Source organism: Delphinapterus leucas, chromosome 18 (genome assembly GCF_059928025.1).
Source record: "Delphinapterus leucas isolate spDelLeu-1000000601 "Yukka" chromosome 18, BTC_Dleu_Yukka2, whole genome shotgun sequence".
In the NCBI taxonomy this organism is placed as follows: Eukaryota; Metazoa; Chordata; class Mammalia; order Artiodactyla; family Monodontidae; genus Delphinapterus; species Delphinapterus leucas.
The window spans coordinates 2831958-2857511 of record NC_143146.1 but is presented as its reverse complement, the minus strand read 5'-3'; the positions used below and the strand labels follow the sequence as shown (position 1 = coordinate 2857511).

At 50.6% G+C, this 25554-nt stretch overlaps 1 protein-coding gene across 2 annotated transcripts in view; it reads right to left on the bottom strand.

The window, feature by feature from the left end:
* Window positions 1-24218, bottom strand: part of RAB20 (RAB20, member RAS oncogene family) — a 31467-nt gene extending 7249 nt beyond the window's left edge. The window contains exons 1-3 of one of the 2 annotated variants that reach the window (XM_089899383.1): window positions 23768-24218; window positions 11950-12023; window positions 7630-7650 (exon numbers count right to left, since the gene is read on the bottom strand). In XM_089899383.1, the coding sequence (XP_089755509.1) occupies window positions 7630-7650; window positions 11950-12023; window positions 23768-23946 (274 nt within the window). In that variant the 5' untranslated portion in view covers window positions 23947-24218. The remainder of the gene's footprint in view (window positions 1-7629; window positions 7651-11949; window positions 12024-23767) is intronic. The other variant, XM_022576771.3, reaches the window with a different exon arrangement.
* Between the last annotated feature and the right edge of the window lie 1336 nt (window positions 24219-25554).

The window sequence follows — 25554 nt, the reverse complement described above, 5'->3', positions numbered from 1 at the left end:
ACGGGGCCCCTCCTGAAGCCGTCCCAGGTCCCGGGATCAATCACACCTCCTACAGCTGCCGTCTGAGTTCACACCCTCCATGGGCAGAGGGAAAACCCCCTGGACCTGGATGTGTAACAGAGAAGAGCAAACCTGACTCCATACTGGATCTATTCCTTTGGCACTAACCCTGGGCTCTGTTGCCTGTGCTGAGTCATGCTGGCTCTGCCCCTTTGTAAAAGAATGTTGCCTAGAGCTTGAAATATGCAGGAGAGCCCATTCTCCAGGCTCTGACCTTTAAAGGTATAACTCTTTTCCATTCATATAGAGATAAAGTTGCAGAACAGAAAAATAACAACTGTCTTGTTGGAGATTTATAGGAACGTTGTGCCCTGACCTGTGGACAGCTGCGAGAACCAAGGATACAGGCACCAAGGACGTGCAACAACCAGCCACACCCACTGCTGTTTCAGTAGAAAAGAAGCCTGGATTCTGTTAATAATTGGGAAAGGTGGGTCTTTGGGACTGCCAGTGCACCGTCTTCTCGGTCTGCTGGAATTGCAAATAAAGTGGCTTTTCTTTGCCCCAAAAACTTGTCTCTCAATTTACTGGCATGGTGTGCAGTGAGCAGTATGAGGTTGGACTCCATAACAGGTAGGCCTCCCTGCGAGGGCCCCCACCCCACCCTGCTCCACGGAGGAGCCCGGGATTGACGTCACCTGAAGCACACTTGCCCACACTCACTGGTCCTTGCAGACCTAATCAATCACCCTTGACATGCCTCTCCCTAACTGGAATCCGGACTCCTGAAGAACCAGGCCCGGAGTTTGCTTTCATTCCTTTGTGGGGTGCATGTGGGGCAGCAGCCCCCAGACAATCATAGCACCTTGAGCCTCTGTGCTCCATGCCACCCACCCTCCAAAGCACCCCAGCCTCTCGGTGCCCACGGGACCACATTTCCTCCCTGAAGGACGAGGCAGGTGGGGCAGGTGGGTGGGCAGGCAAAGCACCAGGGAGGACAGGGTCAGGGTGGGATCGTCTGCCCCTGTCCTGGATGCAGATGCGAAGACCCCCATGTCAATGACGGCAGCGGACTGAAAGTTGCCTAGTTCTTACGTGCTTGCACAATGCGACCATCTGAGTCCACACTCCCCAGGTAACACCAACACATCATCCCTGACATCCTGCACCTGACCGCCCCCCCACCCCGCCCAGGGCTCCTTCTCCATCAGGCAAAGCACCAAATCCCCAGCTCATCCCAGCAGCAGCCCCCAGCCAAGCTGCCTCAAGATTCGCCCCAGACTGCCTCTGATGAAAGGCTGTTCCTCTGTTGTAGTCTCTAGTTTGGGCTACAGAGCCCCCCGTTGACTACAGTGGGGACAGAGCCCGGGAGTCCATGCCCTTGAACGGGGAAAGGTGTAATCTCTATTCTCACCATCCTCTAACTGAAAGTTAGCATTTCCTTCCATAGACACATTGCAACAAACCAGAAATGGCTATAGGAAGCAAACCCTGTGCCGTGTCGCCGACAGAAATAACAGAGGCTTTCAATCCACACTGCAGTTGTGTATGTTTATCGTCAGCTCAAAATCTCAACGGCTATTAGACCTGCCAGTAAAGAAAACCTGGTATCCTGGGAAAACTTGGTGTTTTACTGCATGCGTTTAAATACAGTATTCAGGAAAAGGGTCACAGGCTGGTGCCACTCGGATACAAGGGGATCCATGGCACAAAAGAAATGAAGAACCCCTGGTCCAGGGGTCTTCACAGCTCGGACTGAAGGCATGACACCTCCACACAGCTACTTATATAAAATATAGTGATCTTTGCCATTAAACCAGGTTTCAGCCAAACGGCCAAGAAATACAGAGGAGTTCCACCCCAGTCATCCTGAAACAGCGACATGCTGGCCTCAGCCGGTTGCCGATGTGCCAGCCCTGGAGAGAGCGGCCTGCAGAGAAGGAAGCCACATCCAGAAGAAGGGCCGCACGGGCTACATCTGACAGTTGTCATCTCCCTCGCTCGGAGCAGAACCCCAAGCCAGGGACCTGCTTCTCCAGCGAGGCCCAAAGTGTCCCCCAAGTGATCGGACGGGGAGGCAAACTGGAGAGGGTGACGCCCCAGCCAGGACCAGCAGGAGTTGGAGGTACGCGTCCTGTGATCCCGCAGTGATCCCGAGGATTAGAGCCACTTCCTGGAAAGCAAGTTTACAGCCCTGGGCTCCTGCCCCGGTCTGCTGGGAAGGGCAGCCTGCCTACCCTCGGGGTGCTCCGGAATTTGGCACCCGAAGAGCCACATTCCCTCCTTCTGCATACCAATAGCAGGTCAGCCCTCTGACTAATAATTTAATTATGAAAGTCTCATGTCAAATTACACTGTGAGCTTACGGGCAGAAACTAAACAGCATTCTCCCGTCCCTTCGCGGACCCCCATGGGAGATGAAGATCAACGCGTCTTCCAAAACTGGCAATAGGAAACTTCAGCCAAGAAGCAAAGAAAGAAAAGAAATGCTTCCCATCTTTACCACTGAGCTGGGACCCTTCCTTTCACACAGGCTCATCTCATAGACAGCAAGCCTGGCAGCAAGAGGTTTTTCCAACAGCTAAAAATGCCATCAGCTCCCACCCGCCAGATTTCACAGGAGGGTGACAGAGTGGCGTGCCGGCCATCCCGGGAGAATCGCTTCCAGCTCTGTTACATAGTTCTCTGAGGACAGCCTGTTAATGCCTAGGCCCAAAATAGTTTTCCTTTCCAGATAAAAATGTCTGGTTTGCCTTTAAAAAAACCAAAAAAGTAAATAATAATAATACCAAAAGAGAAAGCAGAATAACTAAAGGAAGTAGGAACTAAAGCATCCCAAAGCCAGCCTGAAAAGAGGTGGACAAGAGCTGCTGATCAAATCCCACAGTCTGTCAGCTACCCATCAACCAGCACAAACAAATCAAATGCCGTTACCCCAGCTAAAGAATTTACAATTATGCAGTTTTCATGCTTGAAATCTTTATATATATATATACACCACATTTACTTATTTTATTATTTTATTTTGGCTGCATTTGGGTCTTCACTGCTGTGCGCGGGCTTTCTCTAGTTGCAGCGAATGGGGGCTACTCTTCGTTGTGATGCGCGGGCTTCTCATTGCGGTGGCTCCTCTTGTTGCGGAGCACGGGCTCTAGGCATGTGGGCTACAGCAGTTGTGGCGCACAGGCTCAGTAGCTGTGGCTCGCGGGCTCTAGAGCGCAGACTCAGTAGTTGTGGTGCACGGGCTCGTGGGATCTTCCCGGACCAGGGCTCGAACCCGTGTCCCCTGCATTGGCAGGCGGATTCTTAACCACTGCGCCACCAGGGAAGCCCCCCATGCTTGAAATTCTTAAATATCATTCTGGAAGTAATCTGGAGCTTTAAGGCTGCTTTCAAAGGAGCGTAGTGCCCATAATCAGACAGGCTAGTCCGACAGGGAACAAAGGTTCTGAATTTAGTCCTAACTGCGTTTAAGTGGGAGCCTGGTATTTCTGGCATCACAGAGGCGGTGAAGACTAAGTGGGGAGGTGGTGAGACAAGGCCGCTTGCGGTTGGCTCTGGGCATATTGGAACCCAAGGCTGCTGAGTAAGTTTTCCAGTAGTCTGTGAATGTGCGCTGAGCCGGAAGCCAGGCCCCTGGTGCTAGCCCGCTGTAATGTCAGCTCCTGGATCCCTCAGAGCGATGACTTCCTCATTGGTGATGGGCTTGAACTGGGATGCTCACAGGTTCCCTTCCCACATACTCAAATCGGGTATTTCTCTCTCTCTCTCTCTCTCTCTCTCTCCCCTTCTTTCCCCAACCCAGGTCCCTAAGCACCAATTCCAAAGCTGAAGCTCTAGGAATTTTGGCAGTCTCCTTTACTTCGTGGTCCAATTCTGGGGATGCCAGGGCACCGGGCTAACCCTGCACCAGCCCTGAGGCGGCAATAAGAAAAATCACAAGTTGTTTCCAGTCTAACCAGCACAGCTGAGGGTCAGGCTGCCGGGCTTGGCGTACGTGGCCCCTGCCGTACAGCCTGCCATGGCGTTGGAGACAGGGGTCGGAGAGAGGGGCCCAGCCTCCTTCACCTCCAAGAAGCGGCCTGGGCTCCCTGGCCGTGGGCGGACCGCAGGGCTGCAGGACGGGTGGACGCGGGACTGCCCAGGAGCTCTGGCCTGTCTGTGACGCAAATCAAGGAGCGACTGTCTCACTTAGGTGTATCCTCGTTGTTGCGTATTACAGAATTTCATTCTATTTTTCAAGCTGAATAATATTCCATTGTACGCATACAGCACATTTTCTTATCTATTCATCTGTCAAAGGACATGTAAGCTGCCTCCATTCGTGGCTACTGTGAATAAAGCTGCAAGGAACTTGGAGGTGCTAACAAGTCAGTCGCAGGACAAATACTGCACGACTCCACTTCTAGGAAGCATTTAAAATAGTCAGGTTCATAGAACCGAACAGCAGCATGGTGGTTGCCAGGGTCTGTGGGGGGGGAAATGGGGAGTCACTTAGCCACGGGTATAAAGTTTCACCAGCAGGATGCAAAACTTATGGAGATGAGCTCTGCAAACACAACCTGGTAGCTGAGGTCAGCCACAGTGTAACGTGCTCTTAACAACATGTAAGACGGCAGCTTAAGTGTTCTTACCACAATAAAATAAAACTAACAAACAAGAAATGACACGTTAAGCTTGGTGTCGCCAACACAGTTCAGAGGTGGACGTGAGTTATCCTGGTGGTTAAGGAGAAACACAGAATTTGTTAACAATGCCACCAGCATCCGATCAGACACATCCTAGAACGAACTGCTGATATGCAACAAAACTGGCTGGACGTGGATGGGTGAGTCCAGAGCAGCTGGAGAGGGAGGCCAGCTGGCCACAGTGGACGGGGTCCCGGGGGAGGACCTAACAGGTTTGCCGGAGCCCCAAGTCAGGTCTTCAGAATCACAGATCAAGAAATGCACTGTCCATTCCCCCGGAGAGCTGATTCCATTCTCTACATGTGGAGTGGGGACCCAGGATATCAATGGGGTGGTCTACTACAGGGGAGGAGAGATTAATCTCCATCATCCCTTCCCGGCCCAGGTACAGGAAAAACTGGACTCATGACCGGAAGACAGCTGGCTCGGCATGATAACAGTTAACAAGTCCTCGGCGTTCAGCAAACTCACGCGGTCTCCCCAGTAACCACACTAAGTGGGCCTTCCCCTGCCCACATTTCACAGAGGGAGAAACCAAGGCACAGAAAGCACGGGATGTGGCCCACAGAAGCAGGAAGGTGGAGCCCAGAGCCAGGACACGGTCCCGGAGACCAGGCCGTCTGAGGTCTAACCACCTACAAAGAGCCCGACTCCCAGACAGACTGTCTGCATTAACCCTCACCGTGCGCCCTGGGGGCAGGTGCTTAGCTCCCTGGGCCTCTGTTTCCCATCACCAAAATGTGGACAGTACCCACCCAAAGGGGCTTGTGAAAACGGAATTAATTTGTTCAATGGGCTGGAACTGTGCCTGGCTCGTGTGAAGCCCTCCGTGAGTGCTGGTTAATTAAACCGTGACTCAGATTCCTCCCAAACTTCAGGGTCGGCTCCACCATCCCAGGACGGCCCCGTCTGAGCTCTTCATCATCACAGTTACTGTCCCCTGGGGCCCGCTGGTCACCTTGGCTGTTGACCGATCTCCTACACCTTCCGTATTTGTATGAGGCTTGCTTTCCGAGCACGACCTTCTCCCCATTTCTCGGGGACACTCTGTCATGTGGCTGCCACCCACTGTGTAACTGGAACTGAAAACCAGCCCAGGGCAGGAGGACAGAGGTCAGTGGCCGCAATCACCCGAATCTGCTGCTAGACAATGAAGATCAAATGCCTGACTGCATTCTCCTCGATGCTCCAGCGTCCTCTGGCCAGACGACGAGCAGCATTTCACCCCGAGCGTCGCGTCCTTTTGGCTTAAATAGTTTTAAATAACCCAATGGGTGGTACGGCCACCAGAAACCATGTTACAACACTGGCTGCACATTTTAAACAGGGGAGGGGGCAGCTTTTAAAAAATAGTGACGCTCGGACCCCCTACCCCAGAGCACAGGAGCTAGGATCCGGCAGGGCAGGGATGTGGGTATCCTATCCCTTTAAAAGTACCCCCGGAGAATGTGATGTGCAGCCGCTGAGCAGAAGTGGGAGGTAAGAGGCAGTCATTCAGGGTGAGAATCAGAACGATCCTTATTCCTTATTCCTCGTCAAGCAGACAGAACAGAACCGGGAGCGGATCCTTATTTCCTGGTAGAGTGAGGTCTACCAGGAAATCTAAGTGCAGAAAGTGAAAGAAAGAGGAACTTTAAAAACGCCCACAGAAATATCGACGTGGCAACATGGAGATAAAAAAAACCCAGATCGGGCTTCCCTGGTGGCGCAGTGGTTGAGAGTCTGCCTGCCGATGCAGGGGACATGGGTTCGTGCCCCGGTCTGGGAAGATCCCACATGCCGCGGAGCGGCTGAGCCTGCGCGTCCGGAGCCTGTGCTCCGCAACAGTGAGAGGCCCGCGTACCGCAAAAAAAAAAAAAAAAAACCCAGATCCACAGAACCAGAGAGGGGAGCAATTAAAACTCCAGGGCGACCTCAGAGATGGGCCCCAGCACAGCCCAGAGAAGCTCAGCCCAGAATGAGCAGTGACGCCCTTCCCTTCTGAGAGATGCTTAAAACATGAAACAGAATCCTTTTCTAAAGCTTCCAAGTTCCACCCGCAGCATTACAAAAAATACTACCTGAAGGATGACTTTAGTTCCATTGTGTTCAGTGTGACGCGATTTGACTACAGGTTACAGTCACAGGAAGATCTGGAACATTCCCTCTGCGTGCATGTGTCTCTACACTGACAGTGAACCTGGTGAGAGAACAGCCGTGGAAACAGCTGCCCCCCAGGAACGTTCGCCAAGAACAGACGCTTAGAGCTCTTTCCATGCAGCCAGAAGATGGGTCCACGTGTCTTCCCAGGGTGATAAAAGGGGTCGGCTGTGTGGAGCCACCGCTGGGCACAGCTGCCTCCCCCTGTGTGTGCAAACTGAGGGGGCAACAGGGCGCGGACACTTCATCTGAGAACCCACCCTCCACGCAGAGGCTCCGGGAAACGAGGGGGTGATCCACCACCGACCGTCGTGCCGTGCGTGATGCTTAAGTTTACGTGTCAGCGTGGCCAGGCCGTGGTGCCCAGCTCTGTGGTCCGATGCAAGTCTAGATGTTGCCAGGAAGGTATTTTTTTTTTTAAAGTGTGATTAACATCGGCAATCACTGACTTCGCAAAGCAGATCACCCGCCATAACGTCGGTGGGCCTCGTCCAATCAGTTGAAGGGCTTTAAGAGCAAAGACTGAGACTTCCTGGAGAAGAAGGAACAATGTCCACATGGAGGGACCTCGTTGAGCAGACAGAACAGAACCGGGAGCTATTCTGGCTCCTAGAGCGAGTGCACTGCATGTGCTCAACTTTCCCAAGAGCTAACCCATCTACAGCGCTCACTACATCCGAGCCCTTTACACGCATGGCCGTTGACTCCCTCCCATCCCCTGGCGGGGACTGTGGCCTCATTTCCACCCCCAGGCCTGAAGCAAACGCTGACAGAGAAGCACAAAGGCCAGGGGCACGCAGGCAGCGAATGGCAGAGGCGGGTCCTGAACCCCGGCCACCGGGTCCAGGGTCCAGGGTCCAGGTCCTGAGTGCAAGGCTGCACTGTGATCAAGTCCTACTCCGAGAAGGGTTAGCGGGACAAAACTGGGCTCGAAAAAGAATGGCAGTATTTCAAAGTCTAGAAGAAGTAACAATGGGATGCTTTCTGCAATAGTTCTCTCGTCCGAAATTGAGCAAATACCAAAAGGCAAGATAAGCACCAACAGCGGAAAGCAGGAGTCCTCCGGTAGAAGCACGTCCCACAGGGTGTGGACGCCCTGCAGGGATTCTCCTCAGATGGTGACAGTAACTCCGAGACAGGGCTGGAGGCTGCCCGGCACCTTCCCATCTACACGGGCTTAAAGCTTGGCCTCAGCGACCGGGCGGAATCACCCAGGGAGCAGACCCTTCCCACTGCCCTGCCTGAGGGTCACCTACAGGAACCTCACGAAAATTCCACACAGGCAGAGACTGATGCAACAGCCACCAGCTGGAGATGAAAGTCGAGAAGTTGAAAAGGAAAAAAATCCTACCCCACCATATTACTGGGGTATCTTTTCTGCCAGAAGGAAGACCTAAAACCTCAACACAGATTAATGAATGACACCGTCAAAGGCGGTGATTAGATAACACTTTAAAGATAAACTATTATTTTAAATCCAATAATCCAACTTAGTTGCTTGCATTTATAGGTCCTTTAATTTTGTTCTTAATTGTCTGTGACCATTAAAAGGCATTCTAAACATAGCCGTGCTTCATGACACAAAGACCAATGATTATTCTTTGAGTCTAGGAAGCTCACGGGCTTACACGAGTAACGAAATGAAAAACAGCTTTTCCATTTCATCTGACTACCAGATCAGTCGGCAACTATCTAACGAGGGTCATCCTGACCCATGCCTGTAAAATGAGACTTTCTTCCTTCTATACGTAAAGGAACCCAAACCCCAAATGATTTCCAACTAAAGAAATGGCAACATATGGGGAAGAGGAAAAGTGTTTCAGAAAAACGGATTCATTTTCGCATTTCAATACATATACAATGACATTTACCCAAATCAGCATACGTGTCACCTCTGTTGTTTCTGTTTTGCAATTTGAAGGCTGAACAAAAACCAAGAATACACCATATGCCATACGAACCACCCAAATACTTACCTGCACATAAGTTAATCCCTTGCCTGTGACTCACTGACGGGCTTTATGAAATAATTCTCAAGGTCATATAATTATAACTGGAATTTAATTCTCAAATTGCTTCACTCTTTTCAGACATGGATTTACTAAAAATAATTCAATAACAAGACCAAATAATTCAAATAAAGGGACCTTCTTTAACACTCTAGTATTAAGAAAAAAGGCAAATCCAAAGAAAATACACTTATGTAACAGATTTAACTTTACAAAACAAAAACTCTCACGTACCAGGATATTAAATCCAATACCCTTTACCTTCAACAGATACTCTGCTGTCCTGTGAGAATTACTTTTTAAAATGAGATTATCAGGAGCTTCCCTGGTGGCGCAGTGGTTGAGAATCTGCCTGCTAATGCAGGGGACACGGGTTCGAGCCCTGATCTGGGAGGATCCCACATGCCGCGGAGCAACTAGGCCCGTGAGCCACAGCTACTGAGCCTGCGCGTCTGGAGCCTGTGCTCCGCAACAAGAGAGGCCGCGACAGTGAGAGGCCCGCGCGCCGCGATGAAGAGTGGCCCCCGCTCGCTGCAACTGGAGAAAGCCCTCGCACAGAAACGAAGACCCAACACAGCCAAAAATAAATAAATAAACAAATGTGGGGTTAAAAAAAAAAAGAGATTATCAAAGAAAAAGTCAATTATTTGCGAAATTCTCTACTTATGAAAGCAGGAAACTAAAATCATTTCAGATCTTTTGAAGCAAGTTTTAACTGTTTCAAAGACAAGACTGAACTGCAAATACCATGTTAAGAAAACTCTTTAACTCTATAAAGGGTTTTCTCAAGATACTAAGTTATCTAGAATGGCTTCTTATCTGGAGTACCCCACTCAGTCAATACCCCAGTTATTTCTAACAGAATGTTTTTGTCTTCTTCTCCATAATATAAAGTCTTCTGAGAAATACACAGCAGAGAACAAATGTTTTCCTGTTACAATCACCTCCCTTATCCGAGGTTTCACTTTCTGAGGTTTCACTTTCCAAGGTTTCAGATGACACTTGGTTAACCACAGTCCAAAAATATTAAATGGAAAATTTCAGAAATAAGCAATTTTGAATTGTGTGCTGTTTCACCACAGGGTATTGTTATAACTGTTCTACTTTATTTTTAGTTATTGTCGTTCATCTCTTACTGTGCCTAATTTATAAGTTAAACTTTATCATACGTATGTACGTATAAGAAAAATATAACACGTATAGGGCTTGGTACCACCCGCAGTTTCAGGCATCCACTGGGGGTCTCGGCACGCGTCCCCCAAGGATAAGCGGGGAGCGCTGTAATTCTAACCCAAGGGAAGTATATGAAACCTTTTCTGAACAGTCCTACGGAAACAAAGGATTTTACGTATGTTTACAATGTCTAGTTACCTCTTGCTTAACAGATTGGGTGTGTTCTAATAAAATTCCCTAGAAAGTACATTTTCCACAGACACACACTGTAAAAGCAGAAACGCCCTCTGGGGATGATTGGGTACCTAGATATGACTGTATCAATTTAACAGTGCAAAAACCCTTTCAAATCAATCATATCAAAGTATTCTGTTTGAACTTAGTTTACCGTATTTAAATATAATGATATTATGCTATACATAAAAGTAAACATTTTAAATAATTCCCTAGAATAGACAAATTCACAGAGATAGAAAGCAAAAAAGGGGTTACCAGGGGCTGGAGGGAGGGGGATGGGGTTTGTGTTTAATGGGGTTGGAGCTTCAGTTGCAAGATGAAAACGTTCTGGAGATGATGGTGGTGACAGTTGAACATGCTTAATACCAGCAAGCTGTACACTTAAAAATGAGTAAGACGCTGTGTTACGTGTATTTTACCACAAAAAAAGCCCCTATGGTTAAAAATAGACAGGAGACAGCTGATAGAGAGGTGGAAGGAAGATGATGGACAGATGAGTGACAGGTAGAAAGATGACGGACAGATGGTAGAACTGCATGTAAAGACAGTGCCAGCGAGCGCCAGTGGCCTGACCCTCGCCCTTCTGGAAACTCACAGCTCATCTGCCCGCAGCTGCAGCAAGCCCAGGCTCATGACCTGGACCTTGAATCACCTAGCGATGTGGTTAAAATGCAGGTTCTCATTGGGAAGGTCTGGGCGGGGCCTGGATTCTGCGGCTGCCGCCCTGGGGCTCCCACGAGGAGCAGCGGCAGGGGGACGGTGACCATGGAGCAGTCCCGGGAGGCTCTCATCACCCCAAGACGCGTGCAGCAGTAACACGGCCAACCCTGCAGCCCAGCCCTGCGTGTGCCGCGTCTGCACGTCCCCCTCTGCCGCCCCCTCCCTGGTCCTCGGCGCCCAGGGAACAGCTACAGACGGAGCAGCTGCTCAACCGGGGAAGCTGAAAGGCGACACTGCCAGGGCCCGCGGTCACACAGTAACTAACCAGAGTTAATCAGACTGGAAATCACTTAGGTTCGGAATGGGCTTTTGCAATTGCTATAGAAAAGGGGCCCGGCTAAGTGAACAGTAGGTCAACAGGCTTTGAAAAGTGGGAGCAACGTATCCTCACGCAGCCCAGGGATTGTTTAAAACAAGCCACACACGGCACCGTGATGTGAGGCCACACCACTCACGGCCACCCCGGAAGCAAGAGCCTCACAGGAGGGCTCCCGTCACAACAGAAACTCAGAAAGTGTTAAAAACGTCCTCCATTCACGTGGACTTGTCCTTTTTCGGGACAAGCGGCCAGGCAGAAAGGAAGAACTGCTGTCCCCTGGCTCCCTGGGACGGCATCCTCACCAGTTTCCTTCAATCAGCTGAATCCCGTTCCTCTAACCGAGTCAGCTCGTGCTCCCTTCAGGTCGGCACAGAGCCCACCCTGGCTGCAGTGTCACTCCGAGCGCCACGCAGAGTGTCAAGCTAGATGGGTGTGCACACACATGCACACACAGACATGTACAACACACACATGCACGTGTATACCTACATGCACACACATGCACACGTACAGCACATGCAGACACACACATACGTATACCTACGTGCACACATGCACACACATATACCTACAGTACACACAGGCACACACGCACATGCACACCTAATGCACCTCGTCCTCCCCACCATTAGTGGCACAACGGTACGGATCTCGAAGCAGAGGCCCAGAGCAGCCACACAGCTGCTCAAGGACCCGCAGGACGTAAGTAGCTCATAACCCCGACAGCGGCAGGAATACCTGGGTAAGGCAATGCCAGACGATGAGCTTTAATGGCGGTGGAGGGCCTCCGAATTCTGTTAGGACAAGAACGAGATCTGGGCAAGCATTGTTTAAGCAATTCCACCCTGACACGTGTTAAAAGACGATTTTCAAGAAAGGGCAAAATCGGACCCGCAGGACGTAAGTAGCTCATAACCCCGACAGCGGCAGGAATACCTGGGTAAGGCAATGCCAGACGATGAGCTTTAATGGCGGTGGAGGGCCTCCGAATTCTGTTAGGACAAGAACGAGATCTGGGCAAGCATTGTTTAAGCAATTCCACCCTGACACGTGTTAAAAGACGATTTTCAAGAAAGGGCAAAATCATGACTCTCCCACAGATGCAAAAATTAAACACATGTTAAAGACCTTGGTGATCTCATTTAATGAGGGAGCCCGACCGATGTCACGAGCAGCTCAGAGACGTCAAGAGGGCACAGGTGTCCACGGGCCACAGATGCAGGAGCCCTGGGTTCACGGAGGAAAACAGGAACACGCAGAGAGCAGCCCGGGAATGATCAAGTCTTGTGCAAATGGAGGCGAACTGCTTTCTCCACAAAGAAGAGTGACCACCACACACCCTCAACTCTAACCCAGTCCCTAATAATGCCCTCCAGTCACCCAGACACAGCGGGGGCACCTACACACCACAGGCCTGTTCTCCGCCAGGCCTGTTCTCCAAGACAGAAGGGCTTTTTTTTTTTTTTTTAATTTATTAGTTTTGGCTGCGTTGGGTCTTCGTTGCTGCACGCAGGCTTTCTCTAGTTGCGGCGAGCGGGGGCTACTCTTCGTTGCGGTGCGCGGGCTTCTCATTGCCCTGGCTTCTCTTGTTGTGGAGCACGGGCTCTAGGCGTGTGGGCTTCAGTACTTGTGATGCGTGGGCTCAGTAGTTGTGGCGCATAGACTTAGCTGCTCCGCAGCATGTGGAATCTTCCCGGACCAGGGCTTGAACCCGTGTCCCCTGCATTGGCAGGTGGATTCTTAACCAACTGTGCCACCAAGGAAGCCCCCAGAAATGCTTCTGATGCCTGGGTTCAGGCATTTGTGGAAATACAAGTGGCCCTTCAACAATGGGGAACCAAATAAATATCATGAACCCAGGAAAAAAGCGAGGTCCCAGCCCCGCACCCTCTTTCAAATAGCAGATGAGAAATCACAGACAAACCGGAAATCAAAACTTCTAACGTAGGCCACTGAAATCGAAAGCTGTAAATGTAGACGCCAGTCACTGGCCGTCTAATGATATCCACCCTCCGTCACGGGCCCAGCCCGCGCTCACGAGGGCATGGGGGTGGCAGGGGCAGTAGGCCTCATTCTCTTCTTGTCAGTGCCCGCTGCGCTGTTTCGCTTGTTCTGCTCTGTCTGGGTGCTACCCAGGCGTGAGGGAGCCAGTCTGCATCTCACCCTGGTCTCCGTGGATGGCGTTCCAGGGCAGCGTGTCGGGGGAGCATTCTGCCCACGGAGGGCACTGAAGTTAAGTGCCTGGGCACCCACGCAGTGGTGGGAAGAGTGGAGAGGAACCCACTAACTGCGACGAGAAGCCGACCTCAAATCCGGGCTCCCCAGCATCCAGCATGACCTGAGCCTTAGCTTCCTGGCTTGCAAAAGGGAGTTGATAAAAATACCAACCCCACAGGGCTTCCCCGGTGGCGCAGCGGTAGAGAGTCCGCCTGCCGATGCAGGGGACACGGGTTCGTGCCCCGGTCCGGGAGGATCCCACATGCCGCGGAGCGGCTGGGCCCGTGAGCCATGGCCGCTGAGCCTGCGCGTCGGGAGCCTGTGCTCCGCAACGGGAGAGGCCACAACAGTGAGAGGCCCGCGTACCGCAAAAAAAAAAAAAAAAAAAAATACCAACCCCACAAAGTAGCTGTAGGAAATAAGAGACAAGGTCCCCAAAGCACTCATCATGGTGTCTGGCACCGCTGAAGCCAAGGTAATCCCTGCTATTCACACAGGCAGGAGCCCCAGGAAGGAAGGGGCCATGAGTCAGCAACCTGGACGGCCTCAGAAAGCACTTCGCAAGCCAGCTTTCCCTAGGACACCACCCTGATTTCTGAGAAGACTGTAGCAGGGGAGGATTTTAAAGCACAGGGGCCCCTAAAATTAAAAGAAGCGTCCAATGATAGAGGGAAAGGCGGCATGAAATAAGGTGTAAACAGTGTAAAGACTTTGGTTAAGGAGTCACAGGTCCCTAGCTCCAGCCCCTTTTCTGCACCAACTGGTCCTCGGACATTGGACAAATAACTTCCCGTGGCTGTCTCTTCATCTGAAAGAGGAAGAGGCTGAAAAAATGGATCTTTAAATCCTGTTCTAGTTTTACAGGATTACACCAGACTCTGTGTGTTCCTGCGACGTGGGCACCTGCAATGGATATGCCAAGTTTACTGACACCTGCTGTGCTCGGAAATGAAGACTCTCCAGAGCTGAAAGATGCTCCTACAATGGTCCGACTGGTCTCATCTTTGCTGCAAGCAAACCCGGAGAGGTCAAAGCTGAGTTCCACTTTGCTCATAGGTCCAAGGCTATTTGAGCCAAAAGAATGGGAAACTGAGCAGTGGGCAGCTAAGCTATTTCAGAGACCTGAGACCAGCCCACAGAGGCCAGGCCAGCGTGAGGGAAGCCACCAGTTCACACCCACTTCCTCCTGGTCCAAAGAACAGATCAACCAGTGTTTATGAAACACTTTGCAGGAGATACACGCTCAGCTTGGCCTTCTCTTGGAATAGAAATACTAGTGTGAGGTTGGGTTCGCTTGGGCTGGGCAGGAAGGCAGATCTCAAAGAAGAGCTGGTTTTGAAGGCTGGCTGAAAACAAGGGGGTAAGTGGCCGAGGCAGCTGTCACCAGCCTCCACGCGTGAGCTTCTTTCCAAAGGACTCTGCCGATGAGACAGAGTGAGCCATTAAATTTGTCTGTTTTATGGCCAAGGCTGAAAGCTTATAATCTGGGTCTTTTCTTCCCAGTGCCTCTCTTCAAGCGTCCTGCCTTTCCAGCAACACTTCTGGGACGCTGGCAGAGAAATCAACGAAATTTTCATTGCCTAATTGCCCACATGTGGGTGCAGTAAAGTCAGCTAAGAAAAACAAGAAACAGACCGTTCTCTTCATAAGTGTTTAAGAGCTAACGAACTAGTTCACTACACAGCATATCTCCCAAGTCTGTACATGGCAATGTAAGTATCTCAACAAATGGAGGCTAAAACGAAAACTGGCTTTTTAACCAATGGTGTTGGGTCAACTTGACGTCCAACATACACTGACTGTAAAACCCAAACATCCTACTCCTGGGTGGGTTACCCGAGAGGTGAAAATTTACGTTCATACAAGAACCTCTATGTGAATTCTTACAGTGACTACTCGTAATCACTCAAAACTGAAACAACCCAAATGTCCTTCAACTGGTGGATGGATAACTGGCGATGGTACATCCATACAGCGGAACGTTACTCCACAATTAACAGGGCTGAGCAGCACAGATGGATCTCAAATGCATTAAGCAAAAGAAGTTCGACTCAAGACGCTCCATCCTGTATGATCCTAGAAAAGACAACTATAGCGGCTTCCCTGGTGGTCCGGCGGGTAAGACTCGGCGCTCCCAACGCAGGGGGCCTGCGTTCGATCCCTGGTCAGGGAACAGGACCCCACACGCATGCCGCAACGAAGAAGCCCGAATGCTGCAACTGAGACCCGGAACAGCCGAAATAAATCAAATAAATAATAAATAAATAAATATTTTAAAAAGAAAAGAAAAGACAACTATAGGGACAGGAAACAGATCCGTGTTACCGGGGGCTGGGGTAAGTAGAGGAGGTGACTCAGAGAGACCAGGGATTTGTTTTAAATGATGGAAATAGTTTGTATTTGGGTTGTGCTTGTGTTACACAACTGTATGTGTTTGTCAAAACTCCTGTAACTAAAAAATTAGGGTGAACTTTACTGCTTATGTGCAAACATTCAATAAACCTCACTTAAAACAAACCAAGATAATCTACCAACACCCAAAAACTATTATATAGGCAAAACCTGTGAATTTTTAAGCTACAAAGCCAAAAGCTTTTAAAATTCATGTGGGAAGGAAAACTCCAAAGTTTATCTAGATAGCACATTAAACGTGAAATTGCATGTTAAATAGCATTATACTGTAATTTAAAGAAGAGAACAGGTGAAAAGTTCTGAGTCAAGGTTGTGGCATATATAACAGAAGCACGTCTTTCCAGCATCATTTTTTGGAACTGAAGATGAACAAGAATTATAAATCAATAGTCCTTATACCCAGACATAACTATAATTCAAAACATACATGCACACCCTATGTTCATAGCAGCGCTATTCACAATAGCCAAGACATGGAAACAACCTAAATGTCCATCAACAGATGAATGGATGAAGAAGATGTGGTACATACATACAATGGAATACTACTCAACCATCAAAAAGAATGAAATAATGCCATTTGCAGCAGTATGGATGGATCTAGAGTTTATCCTACGAAGCAAAGTAAGTCAGAAAAAGAAAGACAAATACCATATGATATCACTTATATGTGAAATCTAAAATATGATGCAAATCAACATATCTACAAAACAGAAACAGACTCACAGACGTAGAGAACAGACTTGTGGTTGCCAAGGGGGAGGAGGGGTGGGGAGGGAAGGATTGGGAGTTTGGGATTAGCAGAGGCAGAACTATTATAAGTGGATGGATAAGCAACAAGGTCCCTATAGCGCATGGAACTATATTCAGTATTCTGTGACAAACCATAATGGAAAAGAATATGAAAAACGTATACATGTGTGTGTAACTGAGTCACTTTGCTGTACAGAAGAAATTAACACAACACTGTAAATCAACTATACTTCTACAAAAAATTTTTTAAAATAAATCAATAGTCTTCATCTTTGTTTTCAGCACTTGGAAAGTACTGTGCCACTTCCTTCTGGCCGCCGTGGTTTCTGATGAGTTATCTGCTGTCATTATAATCTTTTTTCCTCCTCTGACTGCTTTCAAGATGTTTTCCTTGTCTTTAGTTTTTGGAGTTTGGGTTTCTTTGGGTTTATCCTGTTTGTGATGCTCTCGGATTCGGGAATCCTCAGGTTTATGTATGTTGCCAGATTTGGAAAGTTTTCAGGCATTATTCCTGCTATTCCTTTTCAGCCCCACCCTCTCTCCTCTCCTTCCAAGACCCCAATGACACGATGTTAGATCTTTCATCCACAGGTCCCTGCGGCTCTGTTCATTTTCATTCTATTTTCTCTCCGTATTTCAGATCGGGTGAACTGATGGTTCTATCTCCCAGTTCCTGGTTTCCTTCCTCTCTCTCCTCCATCCCCTCACTGAGTCCATCCACCAAGTCTTTTATTTTGGTTGTATTATTTCAGCTCAGAAACTTCCACGAGGTCTTCTTTTGATCTATTTTTCTGAGCCTCTCTATTTTTTCTCATTGGTTTAGTGTGACCGTAACTGCTCACGGAAGCTTTCTTGCGATGGTGGCTTCGAAGCCTTGGTCGGATAACGCTACCATCACTGCCATCTTGGTGCTGGCATCTAGTCATTGCCTTTTTGGATTCAGTTTGAGATCTTCCTGGTTCTTGTATGATGAGTGGTTTCTGATTGATACCTGGACATTTTCATACTGCGTTATGAGACTCTGGGTCTTACTTAAACCTTGCATTTTGGCTGGTTCCCTCTGACATCAACTCGGCATGAGCTGAGGGGCCGGGCAGGCACTGCCTCTTTTCTGGCAAACGTCCAAGTTTCCCACGTAGCCTCCCGTGGCCCCATGAAGTGGGGTGGGGGGCAGGGCTTGTTACCACCTTCCGGACATGAGAGCCCATCACCCTAGCAGGCCTTCTCCAACACCCCCTAGTGGGGGAGTTGGGGTGCCTCATTACCACCAGGCAGGGGGGAAGCCCTGGTTCCTGCAAGGCCTTCTGGGTGGGTGTGGGTCCAGTGTTTCCTGTGTGTTGGCTAGAGTACAGCAGTTAGTGTCTAAAAGGCTTCTGTCTTACTGTGCTACCTCTCTCCTGGTCCTCTGGTGAGAGAGTAGCCTTTTTTGTCTTGTTTTGTCCGTAGCCTTTGGCATTTCTAAATTTCTGGTTTCTTGAGCTCCAAGTCTGGGATACATGAGGCAAAAAGGAAACCCAGGGAGCTCACCGCTGGGTCACCCTTTGGATCCCGAGGTCCCTGGGCAGTCTGCCCTCTTCTCTCCATCTTTCAGAGTCTTCTTATGCTTGTTTTATATATAATACCCCAAAGTTTTTAGCTGTAATTAGTGGGAAGAGGAGGGGAAAGTACTTCTGCTCCAGCTGCCCAGAAGCAGGAGTCCCAGTGTGTTATTCTCCATCTCTAAATAGACTCGTAACGTATCAAAGGCAAAAGAGACAGGAGTCTCTAAAGAGTTGTTTCAAGGGCACATATAATTGACATCAGGAACCAGTATTTCCTCACCAGGCATACACCGGCCTATTTTTGGCTGCATTATAGGGCCCATGACAATGACGTTTTTACACTGATTTTGTCATTCAGAGTCAATACATCATTAAGACCATAAAACTGCAAACTTGGGCCGCTCCAAATTGTCCCCATTGCTTTCAACGACTTCATCCAGCAAAACTTAGCTTAAAAAGAAAATACTGCGAGTAAAATGCTAGTCTGTGGAGAACGTAAAAATGAATACAACCCAAATGCTTCCCTCCAAGAGCTTGTAAGTCAGAGGAGAGACAAACGGGTAACAAAACAGATAAAAGGCAGAGAACGCAGTAAGGCACACCAGGTCACGTGGTAGTACAGTCTGCAGCAAGCAGAAATCTGGCGCTCCCATGACTGCTTCACAAAGTATGTGACATTGGAAGATGGGACAAAATCCAAGATGGGGATCGCCAGGAGAGGGGACGTCCCGGAGAGAGAGATGCCACAAGCAAAGGTGAAAACAGAGGCAGACAGGGCACGTGTGACTAATTCCAAATATCACCTCTGGCTCAGCCCTGAGGCACCTGACTCCATAACAGGAGGACAAGAGGAAAGGGCTCACAAGAGTCTGTCATCACAGTGACGAAGCCCTCATTCTAAGAATAAAAACTCCTTTAAATTCATGTATGTACACACATGTACATGTGTGTAAAATTTCTTTTTCACAGAGAGGGAAGTTCTGTGAAGTCTCAGCGAAGTGAGAGGGGTTCAATTAGGAATCATAAAGTTTCTATTTCTCCTGCGAACTTAAAGACGACGAAGCGTGGAATTATCGCCCAGAGACATTAACATGATCCAGCTATTAGTTCACAAATGTGGTGGACCTCAATTAGTTAAAGTCTCCCGAATTGCACCACACTAGTGAGCCTTAAATACCTCCCCCCACCCACCCCCAGAATTCCCAGCACCTCCTCCAGGGAGACTCCGGGCGGACCTCCCAGCACGTGCAGCTGTGCCCTGGCAGCCTTCGTCCTCTGAGATCTCTCCGTACAATGGCTCTCTGTCCACCCTGCTGAGTCCAGACAGTAGATTTTCTTCCACCTACCCTAATACCCACATTCATATTCAGGTCACTGTTTCTGCTCAAGAAAGCAAAGGAATTCTACAAATGACGACTTGACCCCAGAGGGCGCCCATTCAAAATCTTCAGTAGTGCTAAAGATGTGACCCACCCACAAAGAGGTGGGCCTCCCACAAAGACATGGACCACCACCCACAAAGATGTGGACCACCCACAAAGATGTGGACCACCCACAGAGACACTGACCCACCTACCAAGACATGGACCACCCACAAAGATGTGGACCACCCACAAAGATACTGACCCACCTACCAAGACACGGACTACCCACAAAGATATGGACCACCTACAAAGATGTGGACCACCCACAAAGACACTGACCCACCTACCAAGACATGGACCACCCACAAAGATATGGACCACCTACAAAGATGTGGACCACCTACAAAGACACTGACCCACCCACCAAGACGTGGACCACCCACAAAGACATGGACCACCTACAACACAGGCTTTGCAGGCTTAGCTTCCAGATCCCAAACCTAATCTAAGATTTATTTCCAAGAACAGTTTCTCAGTAGAAGCCCAGGCTAATCTTAAATCCAGGCCCCACCCTCCCCCAGTCTAGCTCTGAGTGGACACCCAGGCGAAATCTGAGAGCTGCGTGTCGAGTTTAACTGAACCAGGGGTCTCCTCAATCCCTAAATGCTAAACTCTTCGGGGAGTTTCTAAAACTACAGAAAGACTTTTAGAAAAGTACTTTCCTTTTTATGTGACCTAAACCAGGAGTCAGCAAACTATTTCTGCAAAGGGCCAGGGTGAATGTTTTTGTCTTTCTGTGCTCTATGGTCTCTCCGGCAGCCACTCAGCTCTGCTGCTGTAAAACACTGGATGGGCGGGGCGCCAATAACACTACATAGGGCAACGGTGAGGCCCAGGTCAGCCCCCAGATCTGCAGAAAGGGGAGGTCATCCGCTAGATGCCCCGTGTCACACCAATGCTGCTTGTCGGGATTAGGACCTCAAAACCCACTCAGCAGCTACACTAATAAATTAAGAGAGCTAAAAGCCGAGTCCTGCACCGCTGGCTCTGTGCACACGTTGTGCAGGCTGTCCACCCACTTCTGCGCCAGTCTCGCAAGGCTAAACACACAGCCCTCGCAGGCCGGTCCAAAGCGTCAAGGATCGGCAACTCCGCGTCCCCTGGCAAAGACGGCTCTTCTCCAGGCGGGTCCACAACGCTGCCGCCTCTTCCAACCTGAATGAACCCCACTTCCGACACAGCATCCCCACCATCCCCCGGATCCAGGAGCAGCTGCCTAGAAGCGGGGCTGGGGGCTGCGGCTTCCACACAGAGCAGAAGGAGCGTGACCAGGGCTCGTGGTCCTCAGATGGACAGTCCATGTCTTCTGGCATCTTCACTCACGCCCCACAGATGCTCCCCCAGGACAGCACAGCCGTTCACAGGATGCAGGCTCTCTCGGTCCTGCACAGGAGGTCCAGACCTCCTAGCTAACTTCACGGCGTGAGCAATTACATTCCCCTCCCCCAGGAACCGCGATTTCACGACCCAGAACTGCAGCATCCTCTCCTGAGTTGCACTAAAGTTGTTCAAGGGAAAGATCTTAAACCAAGTGCTCTGAATCTCATCTCTCTTGGAGCCACTAAGTTTGTGGTCATTGGTTACGACAGCAGTAGGAAAATAAACTGATACTGGGAGTGGGATGCTGCTGTAATGAATGCAGAAGTGGCTTTGGAATTGGGCAACGAGCAGAGCCTGGGAGAATTCGAGAAACTTGGTGGAACCAGCTCCAGCCCCATCTACTGCCACACTCCCTTGGAAGCAGTCCTGTGCCAGCTGACTGAGAGAACTACCTAAGAGCCCAGCAAATCTCCTCTCCGCGCTCTGGCTCACTCACCGCTCCGCCGGCAGGCTTCGGGCAGCAGCTGTCATTTTTCTTATTCAACACCCTCCCACCCCACCCATGCCACGTGACCAAGAGCGGCGATCAAAACCGTGCATCCTCTAGCTGCTCCCCGTCCTTCTGCCTCAGCTACAAAAATTAAAACGAACGCAACTTAGAAGACAATGTGGAATATAAAGAAAGTTTAAGGGCAAAAGGCAAAAGGAGGAAAAAAGAGAGAATCGCCTAAAAGTTAAACTTTTGCATTTCCAACAAGGATTACCTAAGAGGCAAAGATTCATACCTGCCTTTTCCCTCCAAGCTGCACATAACCCCACCGTCCTTGGGGAGCCAGGCACAGAGGTGGCCTGTGTCACTGCTGCCTCTGAGCCTCGGTCACCCTGAATGTGTGTACACAGGAGGTGAGCAATGTGGAGAAGGGGCGTGGGGCCCCCAGTGCCCACACTCAGGGTTCCGGGAAGAAGGCGGCAGCCCGGGCAGCCAGGAACTGAGTCGCTGCCCCCGGGAGCCCAACAAGATACCGAGGACATCTCATCAGCCTTATTACAAAATTCTCTGGCAGTCAAGAATCCAGCTGCACCACGTCCTTGGCACCGAAGAATAAAGTGGTTGATCAAAATTACACTGCTCCTTCATACCTTGCATGCCAAGACGCCTGCTCTGACACCAACGGTCAGCTCCTGTTCCAGAACCACCACGCCACGTGGTAAAGGTCAGCTTCCAACAGCAGCCACCACAGGGCTCTGGGTTTGGGTCTCCCAGCTCCAACCCTGCATCACCCTCTTATAAACCAAGGACAGCAGTGAGGCCCAACCAGTCAACCAAAGGAGCCTCAGGACCAGCCTTGTACCAAACAGGCAGACACATTGTGTTAACGTGGTCTGATTTCTACCGCCCTCGTTCCATCGCTACCAAATGCTTAGTGCCGGAGAGTCAGCTTAGGTAAAGGATCATAGAGGAACTTCACTCACTCTGAAGCCTGGAGCTGGAGAACAGAGCAGGGAAGGTACACTTGTACCTGGGAGGGAGCATGTACACTTGTACATGCTGTTTTCAGAGCATGTTTTCAAATAAATTAGTCAAGATGTTAACAGCCGTAACAACAAAAAAGACAGCAGCAGAGAAAGAGGGAGGGAGCGGAGGGGTAGACGTCCGAGAGTGGCCTTCATTAATTCAGTTTTAAAAACAAGGTAAGTTATAATCCTGTTTATTCAGCTGACTGGTGCACCCAAGTTGGCAATTTTAAAATTCTGGACCAGACCTTCCAGTATACATATCACTTTTTAAAGTGCAGACATTTAGGGAATTCCCTGGCGGTCCAGTGGTTAGGACTCTGTGCTTTCACCACCATGGGCCCAGGTTCAATCCCTGGTCAGGGAACTAAGATCCTGCAAGCCGCATGGCACAAGGTAAAATAAAACAAAACAAAACAAATAAAAAACTTACGTGCAGACATTTAAAAAGTCAGACCTTAAAGTTTCAGGCTTTCAAAAAGTCATGCTCATTGCAAACGGGCCATACTATTTACAGTTTATTTACTTGCGGTACCTTATTCGTTTTCATGGGGAAGGAAATATATTCTATTGTAACACTCTAACGTCAGTGTAATTATTGAGTTAACAAACTGAAAGCTTGAATCAAGATCCTCTGATATACTGTACTTTTGAAAAAACACAAATATACTACACGCACTAAAAATAATTATTACCTATCTTAAAAATGCTTCTACAATCACTTCAAAACCCCATAACACACATGAGCCTAGATCACACGGCTGATAAGTGGAAAATGCAGACATGCCTGGCACTGAGGGAGGAGACCTGAGTTCTGCTTCCTACTTTCCTGCCTAAACGCTCAGGGAGTTCAGAGCCTCTGTTTTCTCTTTTGTAAGGACAGGTAATTTATACTAGCTCTGCTCACCCCTCAGCAAGGCTGTTGTAGATAGCAGCTGAGATCCTGTCGGTGGGAGCACTTAAATGCCTCTGGTTGCCACTAGCTGGCTGGGCTGGGTGCTCTGGTACACAGTCACCAGCACACTCTCTGGAGCCCAGGATGTTCTCCTGGACTGTCGCTAAGATGCACCCAGTGGCTGAACAGTTTCCCAACCAGCAAAGGAGTCAAGTAAGAGGGGCCAAGGGTGGTCCCACACTGTGACTAGGGGCCTGATCCCGGAGATGCAGACACCTGCGGAGCAAGGGCCGGATCGTGTGTGGGGCAGGACGCGCCTGCCCTGGGGGACCCTGCCCTGGGAGACCCCAGCTCTGAGGGACCCCTGCCCTGGGGGACGCTTCTCTCCAGCTGGAAGCCCCTCACCCCTCACCTGCAGTGTCCCAGATGGAGATGTTGTAGGAGCGCCACTGCTTCAGGTAGAAGGCACCGCCCACCGTGCTGACCGTGTCCGGGAAGCGCCGCTCCATGTACCTCTGCAGCAGCGACGTCTTGCCCACGTTCATGTCCCCCAAAAGTACGATCTTCCCGTCGGGCTTCCTCATCTTCCGGCAGGAGGCCCCCCTCCCTTTTTCCCGCGCCCTCTGGCCCGTGCGCCCGGGGTGCGGCTAGAGCAGCCGGACGCGCCGAGGCTGCTCAGACCCGGGACTCGCGGAGACTCGGACTCGCGGGGACCCCGAACTTGCACCCTCTCCTCCGGACGCCTGGGAATGCGGAAGAGGAAGCGCGTCTCCACGCTGGGCTGGAGCCTGGGACCGAGACCGACGGCCACCTCGGGCGCCCAGACCGCGGCGGTCGGCCCCAGGTCCAGGGCGCCCCGGCCCCGCCCCCAGCCCCGCCCTCCAGACGCCCGGCGCCCCGGACCTCGCCTCGGACCCCGCCCCCCACGTCCCGCCCGCGCCGCGCGCCGCGCGCCGTGCGCCGCACCTGGCCCCCGCCCGCCCAGGTGGACCCGCGACCTTTCCCCGGGGCGGGCGGTGCTTTCCGCCGCGAAGCGATCGGAAGACTCAGGCAGGTAGGAGCGCCAAGTCGGGCATCAGGTGGGGGCGGCTGGCGGATGGAGAGCGGCGTGCGAGGAGGCGGGTCGGGGGTGGACGCAGCGCAGGGACGCGGCCCGGGCCTGCTGACCTCAGAGTCCCGCGGGGCATAGGCTCCAGCCCGGCCCCCCAGGCTCTCCTCCTCCGTGGGTGCAAGTGTGGCCCCGGGGCCGGGCGCACGGAGTTTTTTTGGAGTGAGGGTCTGCGAGGACCCGTCCTCCGACTGTTGGTGATTAGGACGGAGGGGCGCTTGCTAGTGTCGTTTTTGTTTTGTTTCGTTCACTTTGGCAAGAAGACGATTATGCTGTTTTCTAGTTGAGAAGTGGACAGCCAACGCCACTTAAAACTTGGGAGTGAAAATTTGACTTTGGCAGTTGCGATGACGACTAACGAAATCTTTCCATCTTCCTTCTTTCATGGAGTGAACCTCGAAATGCTTCTAACACACTCGGCCTGTGGGACCCGGTAACTTATTTGAGACAATGGTGATGCTCTAGTGTGAACACCGGGGGGCGCTGTTTGCCGAGGCCGCGCCGAGTCCTCGGGTTCCCTGCAGAAGTCGGGGGCGGCGCGCTGAGACTCAGACGCGCGCGGGTGGGGTAAGGGCGCCTCAGCCGGGGAGGACCGGCCTTGCGCAACTCCTGCCTTGCTCCGTGTTTCCTGCCCCGCAAATCGGAGCTCTGCCCACCGTTACTGCCCACCCCCTCCCAAGCTTTTTACAGTACCTCTCCCATCCCCTTTCTCTCCAAGTCCTTACCCAGCTTTATTTTCTCACCACTCTGTAATAGAGTTACGCTGCTTATTCTCCGTGCAGTATCCCTCTCTGGAAAGTAAGGGGCATGAGGAAGGGACTGTTTCTGTTTTGCTCCTCACTCGGCCTGGTGAAGAGTCTCCAGCACATAATAGTTGCTCAAGAAAGCTTTGAGTCAGGACACAGTGGATGAATTCACCATCCTGGTGAGGCCAGAAGGGATTTCGGGCAAACGTCACCACCAACCCTGCTCCACACCTCGCTCCTCTGGTAGTTTAAATTTCCCTAGGGAGAGGGAGCGTCTTTTAAGCTAATTCTGTATCCCCCAGCTCACTAGACCTTTCTGGGAGGCTCCCTCATTCAGT